This window comes from Cinclus cinclus, chromosome 6, assembly GCF_963662255.1.
Source record: "Cinclus cinclus chromosome 6, bCinCin1.1, whole genome shotgun sequence".
Lineage (NCBI taxonomy): Eukaryota > Metazoa > Chordata > Aves > Passeriformes > Cinclidae > Cinclus > Cinclus cinclus.
In genome coordinates this window covers 25,877,750-25,896,430 of record NC_085051.1, presented here as the reverse complement: position 1 = coordinate 25,896,430, position 18,681 = coordinate 25,877,750, and the positions used below count along the sequence as shown (strand labels likewise).

The window sequence follows — 18,681 nt, the reverse complement described above, 5'->3', positions numbered from 1 at the left end:
AATGAGGTTTTACCTTTGATGCAAAGGACACAAAAAGAACACCATCAACATCTTCAAGGTCCGGTTTAACATCTGGAAGGATACTCCCAGGCCCCAGAGAAGTGTTCTTGCTTGCTACTACATTTTTCCCTACACCTTTAGGTGGTCGACCAGCCTTGGAAATTTTCAGTTTCCGGGGCCTTCCTCTTTTATTTGTAACAGAGGATAGGGTACTGTGATTGTTCCCAGAGCCTTTGAGGGACATAGGGCTCTTCAGTATGCCAGACCTTTTTCTGCCACACATCTCTTTAACTGGAAAGTCACAACTTACTGAGCCCCTGAGATTAAAATTAGGTGATTTGGATACAGCCCACTGGGCCTCTCCAATTGAACAGTATTTCTGTGACATTTTACTCCCAGAAGATTCTTTCTTCACAACTAATTCCTCAGGCACAGTGACTGTGTCTGAGCAAGAGTCTTTGTGATTTTCAAAACACACGGGCAAGGAATCCAGGATTGCACTCAAAGGGGATTTATCCTTCTTGCAAGAGGAAAGCATGGTCTGCGGCAGCTCAGATATCTTCACTGTGCTCTTTGTGACTGCACAAGGTTCCAAATAGACCACAGGCATCTTACCACTATCCAGTTTTAGCATTTTTGCTTTGGCAACACCTGAAGGACTGGTTAGCATACGCTTCCTAGGCTTGAATTCTCCATCAATTCCACCTGTTTCACAGCGTCTCATTAGGTGTTTTTGTACAACGGGATCATCATCATCAGTGTTGGAATATTCATCAGTTTCTTCATCCGTGTCCTCCTGTTTCACAGTTACTCCTTGTGTGCAAATATTTGACTCATAGTCATAGTCATCTACTGGCTCCTCTTTAATGACTACATTAAAGTGTCCATTTGGGTCCAATGGAGATGCCACACGGGAATTGTTTTCATAACTGCTAGCAATGGTACTGGGGTAGGAGAGAGGGGACAAAACCAAAATACAATGTAAGATCTTTATCAAATCTCCTTTAACAAAATTCCACCATCTCCCATAATTCTTGGTAATATGGCAAAAAGCTTCTAAAATGCTCCCAGACATAAGTCTGCTAGATAAGCTGTCATTTGCAAGCTTACATTTTGAGAAGCATTCAAGAAACCCCAAGAAATTGCCATTATTAAGAACAATCCAACTTCTTATCTGAAGGCAGCAGCACAACTTCCTTCCCTACTAATATCAGGGTGACATTTGCACTTTTTCCTCTTTTAATCAGCATGAACCCATGCTAAACTGTCATATTTTAAACACTCAGAAGTGGCCTTAGCTTGCTGTGTATCTCATTCAGACACTAAAGCCATTGTGCTTGCAAGTAAGAAGCCAAGTGAGCCCTTAAAGCACCAAAATTTTACTTAATGCAACCTGAAGTCACATACAGACAATTCCTGAATTCAACTGTTGTTTGAACGCTTACAGAATACTAATATCCTACTGAATTCTGCTGCGTTTTCTGCCAGGTCTGAGTCCTAACCTAACCAGAATTCAAAATACCATGCATTAGATACTGAAGATTAACAGTACAGGCAGCTCATAATGGGCTTCTTTGAGAGCCAGATACATCAGTCAAAGAACTACAGTCACCAGTTTTCTTTAGTGCATCAGAACCTGGCTCCTTGTCGTAAGAGAAAACTGCTAAGGTGTGAAAACAGAAGCTCATATCCAGAATAAAATACAAGAAAAAAGGTCAGAACTTATTTACTCAATGCATCACAACGTATTCCAATATAACATTTATACTTTTTATTATATTTATTATATAATTTATTATACAATTAAATTACATGTCATGTATTAGATTATTATTATTATTATTATTAACTCTTTGTTATTAAAACATTGTTAAAAATAAAATTATTCATTAATGACAATAATTTCAAGTAAAATTTAATATAATTGTATTCCCAATATATAATACAAGGAGTGAATACTACTTTACATACACTGGATGGGTATATGCAAAGAAGCCAAATTGAACCCACAGCTGGGACTGAGAAAGGTAAAAAGGAGTGGAGGAAGAAGCTGCTTCCTTCTTGCATAGACTGAGGACATACTTAAGGGAGAAGGGCTGGGACACACAAGAATCATAACATGGACCTGGGAGTATTCCCCTCATGAAGAAACACTGCAGTAGTAAAACAGGGAGCTGACAGTCAAGGTGCAAATTTATTTATTTACATATAAAATTCTGAAGAACAAGAGAGGCTATCTAGAAAACTTGTTGCAACTCATAAGGACACTAAGTAACCAGCATTAAGCTTAAAGCAAAAACGCAACCCCTGAAGGAACAGCAGGCAGCAGGAGACTGGAATACCAGTACTGTTTTGTCTACTGTTTTCTCTGGACAATGAGTTCTCTTAGAAATTTTCTAACTTTCACTTAATTTATAATGTCAAATGTAAGATTAAAAGACCTTTCTCAGTCAGTGAGTTTACTGTGAAAGAAATGTAAAGACAGAATACTTGTAAGTTACTGGCAGCTGAAAATCCTGCCACAATACTAAGATAAGAGGTTGATTCAGTACAGCTTATCCACAATTAAAATTAATATTATTAAGACTCATCTGCTCTACTACTTCAAAATTCTTGAAAATCAAGAGGCAAAAAACCATAACAAACTTGCAGGCTAGGAATAAATTTCTCACCTGAGTTCTACCATTTCCCATTGGAAGCCCAGTAAAGCCTGGACTTTGCTAGACTTCTTTTCGTTATCTATTGCAAGGTGTATACATGTAGGTTAAGGATTACCTTTCTATTTGGGATCTGGACAGTATACAAACTAAAAAGCCTTGCTGTAATACTGAAACTAGAATTCTAGACACAAATATTATTCTATTCTGCATAACACAACCATAAGCCAGGTGGTGACAAGAGTGAGATATGACCCATGCATGTATATGCATGAGAAGATTAAGGATTTGCACAAAACGTTGTTTTTAAATTCTGATGCAATAACCAACTTCTCAAAGAATAAAAAATTTGCTTTTTAGCACTGAAGCAATTTCATCTGGTACTTAGTTTCTGAAGTTACATGCAACATAAGTAGTCACAGAAACTTCCCCTGATTATGGGAAGATGAATCTAGAAGTTGGTCCTCTCAAAATCCTCAGTCCAAACTCAGGTAAAAATGGTGAAACAGTGTCTTAACTAGCTCTTTCTTTACCTGATATGGAACAGTGCTCATATTTAAACCAACTTTCTTATAGCCCAAGTAATGTATTTGGCACCCTTGCAATACAACAACAAAAGCAGAGAGACCACTTTTTGGTTTTTTCCAGGTTAAAAAACATTAAGCTGCTCATTTTTTGAAAGTACCAAGTTTTTTGGGTTTTTTTGGTCCATCATTTTAAAATACACTAGGGAGGAGTTGGAGGGGCAATCTGATTTCTTGTGGAATTGATCTAGCAATCTATGGCAGAGGTTTGAAGGACAATCACTTGCCCTTCTCCCCCAAAAGAAACACAAGAAAGGAAAAAACCTCAAACTGTCAAAACTATACACAAGACAACTAAATTAGAATGAGACTAATGGAGCATTAAAAATTCCACAGATTTTATTTTTGAAGTAGGAAATTCAAAAGACCTTGGAAAAGGAGAAAGAGCACATTAGCCTGTAAGACTTAAGAACCAGTAAAGTTTGTTTGTGGTACCTTCCATGGACTAAACATCTGAGTACATCCAGGGATAAGCATTTCTACCGAAGTAACCACAACTCAAACATTTATTTTCTTTACAACACACCTAATTAAACTAAACATACTATCAGACCAAAGAAGCAGAAGGAAAAGACCCACACAGTACCTTGGATAAAGAACAGTCTTTTATTTCTGAGGTCCTCTAATAACTCAGGATTAAAATTACTGTTCAGTATGTGCAACCTTCTACATGGTTCTGCTATCAAAAATGTCAGAAGAATTGAGTACTGGTGTGGAGCATCACCCTCAACAACACTAGGAGCTCCACTTCTTTTGCAGAGGATTATCTGAGTGGTAGCAGTTCCCAACTTGCTTCTCACTCAGATCTAAGTTCAGCAGAAATCACGACCCTGACTAAAAGCAAGATAGTGCCTATCAAGTACCACCTACTAAGAGACTGCCCACCACAAAAAAAAAAAAACAAACAAAAAACAATGCTGCCCACTCTTTATTAATATGTAAACATTAATGTTTGGTTTGATAAAGAAAAATGTCACTCTCAGCGCTGCCCTTGAAAGGCTGACATTCTTCTAAACTCAACCGTATGGCATCTCCTGAACAGACCAGAAGAAAGGAGAACTAATGTTCTGAAAAACTCCAGCACTTACAAGATAGTTTTGCCATTTCTTGGATAAGATAAATTTTCTCTTTCAAGTAAAGAATTTTACTTTTTCACACAGATCACAAAAACATAATAAAAAGCTAGCCAACACTTGAAAGTACTTTACCAGGACAGTGGTAACATTTATTCATCAAGTGACAGATGCTTCCAGCCCAGACAACAAAAAGCCCCTTTGCAGTCTTGTCCTTTCTGCACACCTTTCAGCACATTTCAGAGGTCAGCTGCCTTGGAGGCAAAACCAGAGAAGGAACTTAACATGCTCTGGACCAAAAGAAATTAGATCTGCCAATTTGCATCAGCTATTTTTAAGGAAGGTCCCTGAGTCCTTAAAACGTTTTTTATTCCTTGGGAATCAACAGTTCTTCAAAAAAAATGCTTCAATGACCCTCTCTAGGCAAATGAAATATCAATATGAAAGCAAAATAAAGCTGTAAATAATTATTTTCTGAGTTTTACTTCCAATATGCAAAGTTGTCTAAACTCTTCTCCATGCTCTTAAGAACTAAAAAAAGCCCATCCTTTCTGTAATCGATGTATTTTCAGTATTTGAGTTAGAAAAGCATTTTTTTGAGACAGCCTAGAAGACCTTCTTTCTAATAGATTGACACATGAAAATACTGCAAAAGAAAGGTTTGTGCACTCTAAATCTCAAAACAATTTCAATACTCTTAAGAATTATTAATAATAAACTCCATTAAGTGTCAAAAAGTATGAATAACTTCGTAATCTGAAGTTTTTCAGTTACTCAAAAGGCAAGGAGAGCCTTCTTGCATGACAGAAAAACAACTGAGGAAACCTCTGTCATCTCTAAAACACACTGCAGTTGTAAGTTGTATAGTCATACAGCTTTTGTATAATAATAGAGTTGCACAGTAATACAGCTTTTGTACAACTACATCATAAATATTCCCCAATAAGAACTGACCTCTAATTTCACCATTAACCATTAACAACATCCCGATATCCTGCAATTTTCTTGTGTACTGATCTACAAAGGTTGCTTTTGTCACTGTATCTTTGGCAGATTAAGCCCAGTATTAACAAACTGACATGAAGCAACATGGCAGAAAAGACACTCTACGCCTTTTAAAGTAATTTCTTCTCATTCAAAGTATGTCTCTATGCACATTAACTATTCACTGTCAGCTCCATTCTATTGCTTGGATTTTCAAAACTAAGTAAAAGTCTAATAAAATAATAGGTTTTTCCAGGCTTGCTTTAGAAAAATCAAGTTGTTCTCGAGTACTTCCCTTATCTCGTAGCAAATATGAGGCAACTGACTACTAACAGGCAGGCTACCTCACACTTCTTTGTGGAATACAAGAATTCACACCAAGCAGTTATTGACAAAACGGTGGCTTGCTGCCAATCACAACTGCCTTGCAGCAATCCCTACACATATGCAACCTAAATACCCACACACCATTCACTTTCACTAATGAAAACTGGAGCTATAGTTAGACAGCATGTCAATGTGGTGAGCAACCCTAAAAGCAAAGGCAGTGTTTTGATGACTGCAATGTGCTCTGCCTAGAACTCTGAAAAGTATTAATTTAGCCTTCTAAAACGCTAAGATGGTTAAGAGAAATCCCTTAGTGCTTCTCAAACACGGGAGCTAAAGCAACACAGAAAATAATACCGAACTCTTCCATTCCCCAGACACCTTAGAAAGTCAAGACTGATACACGACTGAGCAAAGAAAAGCTTTTAGTAATATTAACTGTTCTGCCATTTCAGGTCATGCAACCCTTAGCAGTAAACCTCTACACTGAGCACCCTGTTATTTACTTACAGAACATCCCACTTAACCAGCAGTTGTACTGAAAATGCAGTGTTAACCCACCTTTCAGAGATTTCTTGTTTTAGCTTTGGCATAACACCTGAAGGCAGGTCACTGTCCAGGAGACCCAAGAAATCTCCTTCTGTATTAAAGGACTCTTTATCCATCTCAACGTCTGATGGGTTTTGACCACTGAATGAAGAATCTAAACTTCTCTGATGCATGTCTAATGCATCAACTTCAGCAGGGCGACCACAAATGCCAGGAGTGCTAAAAACATCACCTCCTTCCAATTCTAAGTTGCTGTTATGTTTCGTATCACGCTGAGGTCGACTATTCAGCCCATCATCCCTGAACCCTTTAGCGAAAGGATTGTAATCTATTTTCAGCTGGGTAATCTGGATGTTCTGGTAGGCTGTAACTGCAAAGAATTCTGTCTGTGGAAAGGTAAATGTATGGACATCGGGGCCGTTAAGCTGAATGACTTCTGTGGCTTTGTTTGCAGGCACCAAGTGAAGTCGTGGCAGATATCGGTGCATAGAATGCAGGATTATGTGACCCTCCTGGTCCAGGGTATTGTTGGTAAGTTTAAGTTTATAGAAGGATACTGGCTGGTGCATCCAGAACTGGCCAGTGGAAGGGGATTCTGGATGAATAAACACTCTCCCTAAAACATGTGGCTCTGCCTTCCCACTGGGCTCCCACCAACGGCCATTCCATTTGTATCGGTGATTGTCCACAGGGGATATGTCCATGACTAGGATGTACTTCTGACTGGAATTCAGCCCTGTAATCCAGTATCGGCAATATGGAAACATTCGCCTCCCCTGCTTTGTCAGGATCATCTCTGTGTTGCGATGGTAGAACTCATTCCACATGCTGTTGTTATCCAGGGTGACAGTGATGCCCCCTGAGACACAGTCAGCTGGGAGGCAGGTCTTGACTCTGGGTTTGACTGGAGTTGATACACTGCTGGCAAGAGCACAAGCATCACGGTTTGCTACCAGGATTCCTTGGTCAGCTTTTCCATTTCCCTGCTGTTGTTTCAAGATGACAAAGAAAGCAGGCGCTGCACCAGACGCAGTCCCACCATCCCGGCTAGCCAAGACAATCTGCTGTTTCTCCATGATGATGAGCACTCTCACAAGCTCTCAAACCAAATGCAAATTCTACAGAGTTCTGATAATCTTCTATGTGTGCTCACCATTCTGGAAGAAAAAGAAAACACAGTTAAAATTATCCCAATACAGTCTAAGGAAGTAATTATGTCGCATGAGACATCCTTTTTGCAATAGCTCTCCACATTATAAACTTAAAAGATAAGCAGTACTACAAAACTTATACACTATAAAAAACCTAGTATAATTTTGATCCTAGCTCCCTCCATTCTTAGAAATTTTTCCACAAATATTCTTGATCTCTACCCCTATTCTCAGCTGCTGTTTTCTAATCAGTGTTTTTAAGCAGTTTTTAATACTCTTTTTGGAAGGATATGAATAGGTGAACATAAACCACATTATCAACCAAAATTCTTATCCAAGTAGAATAACATTAGGGAAGTTGTGGAAACTGAGACAGAGAGTACTGTCAATTTAATCAGCATACACAGTTTGATAACCAAGATGCCTTGGCAAGAGCAAACAGAGCACAATCAGGGTGTAACAAACCAAGGCTGCATGCGTGTATACAATTTTGACCTTACAGACATGGGGGCTATGACACCTTTAAACTGCTTTTTCATACAGGCTTTGCCCCAAGAGAACTCCTTGCTTTGCTTGATATTTCTAAGCACTTTGGTCTGACATTCCCTCTACTCTGCAGATCATTCATTTAACAACATTACGTAAAACATGCAGAAGTTTTCAGGAGAGCAAATGGTACATTTCTGACACAAAGGCAAAAGTCTTGCCAGAAAGACAGAAAGAAAGAGCTCCATGAGGTCTACGACTTGTCACAAATTTAAAGGAGGAAAGAAAAAAACTCATTAAAAACATTTTTTTCTGAATTTCTTTATTGAAATCATCAAAGTTTGTGTGTTTGGAGTTTCTTTGCTTACACTCCCCACCAATCCCAAGAACTTCTAATTGTATGCCAAGGGCAGAGAGAAAAAGAAGGGAGAAAATACTTCAAATGGATAAGCTCTGGAAAAAGACACAAACCAACCCCCAAAAGACCATGCAGCTAAGATTAAATGGATGAATGTGAAGCATTGGGCAGCCTTAGCTTCCTTTATCTTCTGAATTATGGAAATAATTTAAATCAAACAAGAAAACTTTTGTACTGTTATGATTAGCATAATCACTGTTTAGGGAACTAAAGAAGTTACTTTTATCTGCATATACACAATACCACTTCTGTGTGTCTACCTCCCAGGTTAAGAATTATGTCAACGCTGTAACAAAAGATCACAAACTACTTCATTTTCCAAATAGACTGTGTATTTCTCTACGTGAAAATTTAAAATATGTCCTTCTAGTAAGTCACAAAAATCCTATTTCCACATCCAGATGTTTGTATTTTGATTCTTACTGTATGTGAAACACAAGACTAGCAACAAATTATTGATTTTTCTATCAAGTATCTAGTTGGTGGGAGCCAGAGACCAGAGTTAATCACCACTGCTATTAGCTGAGATGCATACTAGAGTCCTGAGGGAACTGGCTGATGTGCCAAGACACTTTCCTTAATACTCAAGAAGTCATGGCAGTCAGGTAATCACTCTGTCATCCAGAGTCTAGGACACAAAATGAATTCAAGTATATTGCTCTGCTTTTTCAGTACATTACACCTCAAGTCCCAGCAATGCAAAAAGCTATCCCTAAGAAATAAGTACTTTTATGTTCACCTGTAAGAACAGCACAGAAATATAAATCCCAGATATACAGAGTGGTGGAAAAAGAACCACAGTCTAAGTTCTATGTGATTTTCCACCATTTTACTCTGTATATACGCCCATAACACATTTATATGTATAGCAAACATACAGTCAGAAAGTGACTTCACATGAATGCTGTGCAGTATGCACCAGAGCTGTATTGGCTCATAAAGGAAACACACTATCAAAGTGGTTTCAGATCTGGTTTAAGATATGCAGAATGCCTGTAGCTTTAAATTTACTTGATTCCTTTAAATTTATTTGACTAAATTATCTTACTTAAGACATACCAGAAAAATATTACAAAAAAAGCTCAACAACCATGCACTCAGCAAAAGTTCTATGCATATAAAGACCGACCAGAGTAACCAGAATAAGTTTCTGTTCTCCAGCACCCAAAGTTTAAGAACTTTGTTGCACTGCTGTAGCTATTTCTACAAGCACCACACAGAGCATCAAGTCAGACTAAGATGTGTGTGGTTAAAACAAGATCATGTGCAATCACAGTAATCAAAACCTAAGATATTTCAGCACTAGCAGTCTGTTACCAGGAAGCAATTTAATATATTTTATTACATTTGGTGACACACAGGAGGCCTGTTTTATTACAGCACAGACTCTAATCCGGTATTTAAGGGGAAACACGTGTATTTGTGGAAGCTTCTGAACAGCGTCAGATATTTCCTTTCTCTACACGCAGACCTTTCATTTGAGAAGCAGCCACCAAGCAGGGCGCAGCGGCCAAAACCTGTCACAAGTCGCACTGAGACCCCTCAAAAGCAGGACGACAATCAGACGCGAAAGCGTCCTTCTCAAACAAACAAACAAACAAACAAACAAACAAACAAACAAACAAACCAAACTCCCCACGCGGCGGCCGGGACACGGCTCCGCGCACGGCGCTCCGGGCCGGGCGGGCACCGGGAGGCACCGTGGGGAGGGGCGGCGGCGCGCGAGCACCAGGGCTGCTCCACCCGCCACCGCCCGCCGCGCCGCCGTTCAACACCGACCGACCGAGCGGACACCAGGAGGGGCCGCCCCGGGCACGGCGGCGAGAGACGAGGGCCCCGCCCCGGGCAGGTGGCGTCACGGCTGCGGGCCGAGCGCAGCACCTGTCGCTTTGAACGCCCTCCCCCTCCCGCCCGCCCCCTGCTCCCCTCCCCGGCCGCGGCGGACGGACCCCAGCCAGGAGCCGCGGGACGGGAAGCGGCAGCCGCCCAGCAGCAGCGGGAGCCGGAACCACCGCCCGCGCCAGTTGGCAGAGGGCAGCGGGACGAGCGCACGTGGCTAAACCGCATCGCTCTTCGCCGGGACCCGGCGTGGCTCTGCCCGGCGGGGCGCGCGCTGCCGGCGCTCCCGAGGCGGTCCGCGCGCATCGGCGCCTCGCGTGGCCGCCGGGGCGCGGCCGGCGGGCCCGGGCCCGGCCGCCTCGTGCCGCCGCCTGGTGTCAATTTTCGCAGTTCGGGCGGAGAGCGGAGGGCGCGCGGAAAGGCGCGCGGGGTTCGCGCGCGACGCGGCCGCTGACCCCGGCGCAGTCCCGCTCCCCCCTCGTTACCGTGCGCGAAGCGCGCGCGGCCTCCCGCTTCCTTTCTCACGCGGACCGTGTGTCCGCCAGCTGGGGACAACGTGCGTGCGCACCGTGCTGACGTCATGGCGCCGCAGCGCACGCAGGCGCACTGCAGGTCAGCATCCCCCTCCCTCCCGCCTGCCCGTCACGTGCCCGCGCCGCGCGCAGGGCCCGGCGCCCGGCCCGGCCCGCACAGCGCCGCGCCGTGCGGGGAAGCTTCTCGAACGGGCGCGCGCGCATCGCTCACGCGCCGGCGGCCGTCGAAGGCCCCGCGGCTCCGATCGCGCGGCACCGCCTCCCCCCGCGCCCCAGCCAGGAGTGCGCGCGAGGCCTACGGCCCACGGCGCCCCCCGGCGGGCCAAGCCGGGCGGCGCCGTCCCGCCATCCCCCTGCACAGGGCAGCGGCCGCCTCCTCCGGGAAAAGGAGCACCGCCGGCAGGAACCGGCCGCCTCCACGGGAAGCCCTCAGCTGAGGAAGTACTGAAGTCAGCGGTATTTCCATCGTCTGAGCAAGTTCTCGCTGACCGGCCAAAGCGCGGCTCAGACTCTGAGCACCGCAGCTGCAGGGCCCCGTGCCTCTGGGAGGGCAGACGCAGACCTGTCACACCGCGCGCCCTAAGCCGGGCCCTGGGCGGTGTTACCGAGGCCCTGGCACGGCCTCGATAGAGCCCTGCCGCCCGCAGAACGGCACCGAGCCTGACAGGCCTTCACAAACACCAAGGGAATTAATTACATCTTATAAACCTGGCACTTCTGACAATAAGCCCGCTGAAAGAGGATTCTGAACGTTCACAGAATTCACACTAAAATGCATCACAGCTGCAGGCAAAAACACCTCCATGAAGCTCCCCCATCCTATCCCTTTTTCCATTAAGGTTATTTATTTCTCAAGACTGCATCCATTATGAAATGACAGAGACTTGTACATGGTGACAGAAGGTAAAGCCATCAGTTAGTAGGGTGACACCAAGGTCCAGGCTCATCTATACACCCAAATTTTGCACTGACCATTGCCTACCACAAACTATAACTTTGTCAGGACCGCTTCTCAATCTGTTGGGGTTTTTGTCTTACTCGAAAATGGGCAGAAGAAGAGCAACGTTAAGTTTATGCTACAGGAAATTATCTCAGAGGCACAGAAATAAATAAAATACATTTTTAAGAAACTTGACAGATGTGCATCAAAACATTAACATAGGCGAGTCTGTATGGAGGCCAAAGGAATGCCATCACCTCTGTGCATGTATGCACACCTCTGTCTCTAACAGGCTGGGTCATGGGGGTGGAGGGGTGTTGGACACCAGGTAAGCAGGGCAGTCTCAGCCACCTGAGAGACACAGCATATGCCAGCACCGGGAACAGCACTCTGGCCTCCAGAGCTGCTGTGTCCACATGCCAGCAACCAGGGAGACTGGGATTCGGGAACCAACAGTGTCTAAACTCTGCTGCAGGAGGGTATTTACCATACATATAAATACACACATATATATACACATGTATGTGACCTCCTGCTCAGACAGGGAAGAGAGCAGGATACGGCTGTCTGCTGTGCTCCTGTATCTGTGTGTCTGCCTGATCAGTGCTGCCAGACACATTTACATGGAAATGTCATGCGTGCACGTGCTCTGTGGGCTTGTATGTACCAGCAATATATTTTCAGCCTTATTACTGGTCATATTTGGGGGCGTGCAGCTACAACAGCCTCAAAGTGTTGGATCCAGCAGAGTATTTTTCCTGTAACAAATCCAGTCAGAAATAATTACAACAATTTCAGGAGTAGTCATTTTATACCTACAGTCATCGCATATTCTGTAGAGCAGTCATCAAGTTTTAGGCCCACAGGATAAAGACGCTATTTTGTGTTATGCAATTTGCTTCTCAACAATGAAAATACAGAAATAACTGGGGTTTTTTTTCAGCAAGAGAGTAATTTTACAACTGAGAACAGACACAGAACTGAAGAGCAGACAGTACCCCATGTTCATGGCCCACAGGCCACATGTTCCAGTCATGATAAAAGAAACAAACCAGAGACAGCTACACTGCCAGATTTTGCTACAATTTAACTAAGGTAGGTAGAAGTGCTTGCCTGCACCAAAGCTGAACCCCTGGTTTATCAAGAGATCAGACTCATCAGTAGAAGTCACAGACTCCCACCAGCTTAAGTAACCCAGTTATAAGGAGCTTAAAGCTGAGAAGAAACAGCAGTGCTGCAGTAAAGAACACCACCTTGTTTCGATCAGTACAAACACCAGTTTTAAAGACTTGTTTGTGCTAAACATGAATTGGCAGCACAGAAATGAATCGTTGGCTTGCACCTACTGAATCCCTGATCAGAGGGCGTTACAACCATCCCATTACTGGCTCGTATAAGGTATTTGAAATGCTCAAGTTCATTACCAAGATGTACACTCTTCCCCCAAATGCTTCTTTCAGACATATTCCCTTGAAGGTATGAACTACTGTCTTTACAAGCTGCATTTCAGCACCCAGTAAATCACACTCCTGTTTTCAGTAACACCTACATAGCGCTATAAAGCACCCATTCAAGCCTAGGTGCTACAGGTAATAAGAGACTGTAACTGGTAGAGCTGCAGCAACAAACTGTTCTTCAGCCATTCTTATGGCTAACTTGCAGCAAAGATTCAGTAACAAATCAGGAATTGGGAGGGTCACAAGTCCCAGGCTTTGCTACAGATGTAGATGTGGGTGAACAACATACCTTGTAGCATATATATATATGTAACTGTATATAGTTAAGAAAAACAGAACAGCTGCCAGCTTGGGAAAAACACACAAGAGGTGTCAATTACAGTTTTTGTTAGCAATCCCCTGAACACAAAGATTGCTGCTACACAAGTAGATACATGACGGGACATTTCTGTCACACAGCATAGTGTGAAAGGCATTACTAAAGCAGCATAAAGGAGGCTTTCAACTCTTAAATTCACTTGCTAAAAACAAGCACTAGCTGAAACTACACTCACTACCTGGAAACAACAGCTATCAAAACCAGCTGTGCAAGTGTAACACACCCACAGCAGCAGTCAGCAGTTTATTACAGCAGTCTACAGTTTTATCACTAACTAGGACCAGACAGCCCTGACTGGGTTCAAAAATCCCACATTTTGGACATTCAAAACAAACAAACAAACAAAACAACAAAAAACCAACCAAACAAACAAAAACCCCAAACCAACCACCAACCAAAACCCACAGCATTTAAAGAGCTGAAAACCTAGTGATGCTACAGCCAGAAGTGTTGTGCAATGTGCACACTAGAAGAGTTAAAACATGAAAAACATTCTTTCTTTAGACAATGTTTTTCCACTTTGGGGAATGATTAACAGTAGCAACCCACAGAAAATCCACCCAAAACTCTGGATTAAACTGTATATAGAAAGGTATCTAGTCCCATTTTCAATGCCATAACCAGCCCCACTGGCCTCCAACTGCTTCTCCAGACAAGTAGTAGCCTCCTAGAGCTGAATGTCTGCTGTACACCGATGCCTCTAATAATTAGCAGCAGCTATGTCAGCTCCAGACTTGTGTCCTTAAACAACAGAACCCCAGCCCAAATGTATTTTAAGAGAAGTTTACATAATATTATTTTTATAGGAAACTAGCTTAAATTCTTTTTTTGTGAAGAAGTATAGTTCAGTGCCAAGAAGATAAAAGATGAAAGTGCTGGCAGAATCTAGACAAAAAGTGAGATTAAGAAAAAAAATACTGGAAGAAATGGATTATTGCAGGAAAAGATGTTCTTCAGACATTTTTAAAACATGTTTTAGCTTTCTTGCTGATGCAAACATGCAGAAACACATGCTCCAGCTGCAGTCAGAAAACACTTATGCCCACAAAAAGTCTGACACAGCCTGTGCAATGCCAGATTTCAGCCCAGAGCACTGCTTTACACTAAACCCAAAATCATGTCATGCTTAGAGTGCCAGCTATTGCAAGATGAATAGGCTGTAGTTCACAAACTCTTTCATCAACTGAGAGCCACATGCCTGCAAGAGCAGCAGCTGCTTTTGAAGGAATGGGGCACATAGCTGGGGAGGATGGAGGAAAGGGAGAAATTCCTGCTTCACCTCTCCAATACCCATACCATGCCACAGAGTCCGAAATTCCAGCTCCCCATAAAACCAGTGGTTTGTCAAACAGCATTAATCCTGCAATGTACCATGCACAGAGTTTTGCATCTCTCAAGAGTTACCCAAACTTTTGGGAAACACTTCCCAAACACTGAAGATTGCAAAATGGAAACGCACCAACCTGGATGTGGACTTGGTGTCGTGGTCTAGTTGACCGGTGGTGATGGGTCAAAGGCTGGACTCCATGATTTTGGAGATCTTTTCCAGCCTAAATGATTCTGTGATTTCTGTGAAGAATGAACCACTAGTGAGAGGGCAAGTGAAAAAGACACAGTTAACTAGAAAAAAATGTTCTTTTTCATCTGTATACAACACGTTATGTTCATGTTAATGTGTTTTACATTACTTCCCATATTTCATCAGTCAGTTATATGCCCATTACTCATACATCCAACAAATGTTTTATTTCTTAATATGCTATTACTCCAACTACCAAAAATCACAAAATAAAGCAATAAACTACACTTTATGCTTTTTTTCCATGCAACACTGGCAGAAACTAGCCATAATCAGCAGGAATAGCACCATTTTGATGACTTTCAATCCCTTTATGGCCATCATGAGGAACATTGATCACATACATGAATCTTCAGCTGGGGACCTTGTCCCCATTATAGAAGGAAAAACAAAAAGGCAAGTAAAAAGCCCTCACCTGAGCTCAGGACTATCCTACTCATCCAGCTATTTTATAGTAATACTCATTGCTACAGAGTCATCAATGGCTCAGCAAGTTAGAACTTCCAAGGAACCTGTATTCCCCTTTTAAGTTATGGTGAAAAAGAAAATTACACTAATTAAACTCTAAACAGTTGGTGATGTGTTCCAGGTTTATATCCATCTTCATTACTGTTTATTGACTTACCCTATGGCTAGGCAGACCACACCACATTAACAGAAAGCACTGTACAAGACTTAGCAAAACAGCACAATTCCAACATCACAAGTATTTGTTTAACAGTAACTGGGTCACAGTCTTGTCATTCTCCAAATTGGCTTTTCCTGAAGATAGTGATTGGAACAAATAATGCATTTTTATTGCAGATTAGTTTTATCTGGTTCCCATTAATTTTCTCTCTTGTTAGCCATTCACATTCCTTTAATGCCTTTCTGTTTCAGGCTTGATTTTGAAAAAATTAAAACAGAAGAGCTTTCTTCTGCTTGCTTTCTTCTTATGACATGCCTTCATCATCCTTCTCACTGCATTCTTCCTTATCCAGTTCAGCAAAGGATTTATCCCAGGTACTAAAACTAGCCAAAATCCAACAGTGAAAGCACATTCCATCTTTGTGGGGAGAGAGAAGAGCAACTCCACCATCATAACTTGATTCTTTGTTCTAAGGTCACCCAGTCTCAAAAAAGATTTTTAAAAAAGCAAACCAACACAGCACAACACATCCTTAGTTATGGAAGAGTAAGACAAGAGGAAAGCTCTGCTGGTGCCTCAGCTAGTGGCACTGCTCCCTATACACATGCCATGGCTGAGGTTTTTTTGTATGAAAGAGCAAAGAGACAACAGCCTCCTCATAGAGACAAGCTCTTTCACACTCTACTAGGCAGAGACCTATTTAATTGTGTTTGTAAGGAAAATGTCTTGGACTTCTCATTCCTTAGGAAACCAGGTTTTTGAAACAACCACAAACTTCAGAAACAATCTAGTGGATTTGTGTATAGATTAAGAAGTGGCCTACAGTCAAAAAGAAATATTTTTTTTTTTTCCCTGGAAGGTGACCAAACAAGTTTATTCTCAAGTGGTTTCCTCCAGTTGCACATTTCCCCCCCACAACAGGCACAACAGCGTCTGCACCAATACTGAGCCAGCAATGGGGGAGGGTAACAGCCAGCTGCTGTTAGAGGAAATACAGAAGTGAATGAATGCTGCCCATCTCCACCAGAACTAAGAAATATGGGGTTTTCCCCACACAAAGATGCACAAAAAATGCTCACCTACAGAAATACTTTTCAAGCAGAATCAATTTCCCTTTCCAGTCCTCAGTAGAGATTCACAAGGCACTGTGCCCGAGGGCAGTAAAAGGGTGCTGCAGCTGCATCGGGCAGAACACCTGCAAGCGACAAGACCAAAGCGTCAGCCTGGCCCTCTCCTTTACACCGCCCTCGGTTTTCAGAGTCTGCAGCGACGTCAAATCTTCGGGGCTCTAGCCCATCCCATCAAGTGCGACTACAGACAGCCCATGCCTTCACACAGTTCACGTCGGGAGCAAGGCATCGTGACTGTTGTGCACGATTTGACATCTGAATAAGTCAGACAAGAAGCTCCAACCACGTAATGGGAAACCACTCATCTCCCGGGCTGCTGAAACAGCCGCTGGCCCTCGTGCCTACCTACTCCTCACTGAGCTCGCCTTCGCGCTTCGACTCGCTTTATACTCATCAGCTCAGTACGAGGAGTTCCAAACAGGACGGCACCAAAGGCCACCAGCGACCGCTGCCCCGCGCGCCCCCGCGGCCGCCCCCCGCGACGTGCCGGGGCGCACGCGCGCCGCCCGCGGGCCGCCCCGCCCCCGGCCGAGGGGCCCCGCTCCGCCCCCGCCCGGGCCGCCGGCCTCTGGCACCCAGGGAGCACCGGGCCCTCTTCACGGGCAAGGCGTTCCGGGCACCACAGCCGTGTCTCATGGGTGGCACCGGCCACACCCCCACCGGGGGCCGGTCCCCGGGAGCGCGACGGCTTAGGGAGCAGCGGCAGCTGCCCGGGGCCGGGCCTCACCCGACCCTTCCCGTCCGGAGAGCCCGGATGCCGCTCGGCCCCTTTAACAATCCCCCCGGTCAGGTGACCGCCGGCCGCTACCCGCTGCCCGCGCCCCCGGCTCCCGCCGGCTCGCGCCCCTGGACGGAGCGGCGCGAGGGGAGCGCGCGGCCGCCGGTCCACTCCCCGTCCCGCGCGCGACCCCCTCGCCTCAAACGCGGGCGCGGCGGCAGCGCGCGGACAGGCGGCGCGCGCGCGCGTGATTGGGCGGCCGCCGCGCTCACGTGACTCACGCACGCCTCGCGCCACCTCGAGTGAAAAACTTCTAAGCGGGGAGGGGGGCGCGCGCGCGGCTCCTACCTGACTCCGCGCGCCGCCCGGTAACGCCCCGGCCCACGCGGCCCTCGATCGCCACGCGCGACCTCCTGCCGTCCTCATTGGGCGCCGCGGCCCATCACGTGGGCGGCGCACGTTCCCCTGCCCCTTCCCCCGGCTTCTCTCCCGCCCGCGCGAAGCCGGCGTACCGGAGCGCGGCCGTGCGGGCGGAGCGCGGGGGGCACTGGGGGCCGGCGGCGGCCGTGCGGTGCAGCTGCCTCGCGACGCCCCGCCAGCGGCGCGCCGCCGATTGGCCGGAGCCGCCCGCCGACGCAGTTCCGCTCCCTGGGCGCCGCCGGCCACGCCCTTCCCGCCCCTCCCCCGGCCGTGCGCGAGGGATAACACGCCGCTCGCGCGTGGGGGCCGCGCGGTAGCGCCCCTGGTGGCCGTGCCGGGCGCGCGCCCTTCCCGAGGGGCGTCCGCGCCCCGAGCGCCTTCCCACGGCCACGCCGGCCCCGGCCCCGGCCCCGCACGCGCGCTCCTCCCGAGGCGCCGCGCTCCCTTCGGCCGCCCGCAGCGCCTTCCCGCGACTCCTCGTCTTTCCTCCGCCTTCCGCCCGGCAGCGTTTGTAAATGACGGAACAGGCGTTCGTGTGCGCCGGGGTGCGATGTTCTGGCGGTAACTGGAGCTTCCAGCGAACGCCGACGGTGCGACGGTGGGGTTCCAAAGGATTTCTCTGCTGTGGGTGCTGCTGCCGCTCGGACCCGGCAGGGTTCCCGGGGACCGGGGTGTTTGTCGAGCGCCCGCGGAGCTGCACTCACACCAGTCCCAGAGTTACCTGGAAGCTACCTGAGGCTACGCATGAGCCGAAAGAGTTAAATAAAGGCCCGTCAGCATAGGGATGTATTCATTAATACCTCTGAAAATAACAGCCCTGCCTGGATTC

At 45.6% G+C, this 18,681-nt stretch overlaps 1 protein-coding gene across 3 annotated transcripts in view; it reads right to left on the bottom strand.

Moving 5' to 3' along the window:
• Positions 1-17,885, bottom strand: part of MGA (MAX dimerization protein MGA) — a 57,674-nt gene extending 39,789 nt beyond the window's left edge. For 2 of the 3 annotated variants that reach the window (XM_062495681.1, XM_062495682.1), the window contains exons 1-3: positions 10,554-10,646; positions 6,187-7,331; positions 14-944 (exon numbers count right to left, since the gene is read on the bottom strand). In XM_062495681.1, the coding sequence (XP_062351665.1) occupies positions 14-944; positions 6,187-7,250 (1,995 nt within the window). In that variant the 5' untranslated portion in view covers positions 7,251-7,331; positions 10,554-10,646. Of the gene's footprint in view, positions 1-13; positions 945-6,186; positions 7,332-10,553; positions 10,647-17,780 lie in introns of those variants that run through there. The other variant, XM_062495679.1, reaches the window with a different exon arrangement.
• Between the last annotated feature and the right edge of the window lie 796 nt (positions 17,886-18,681).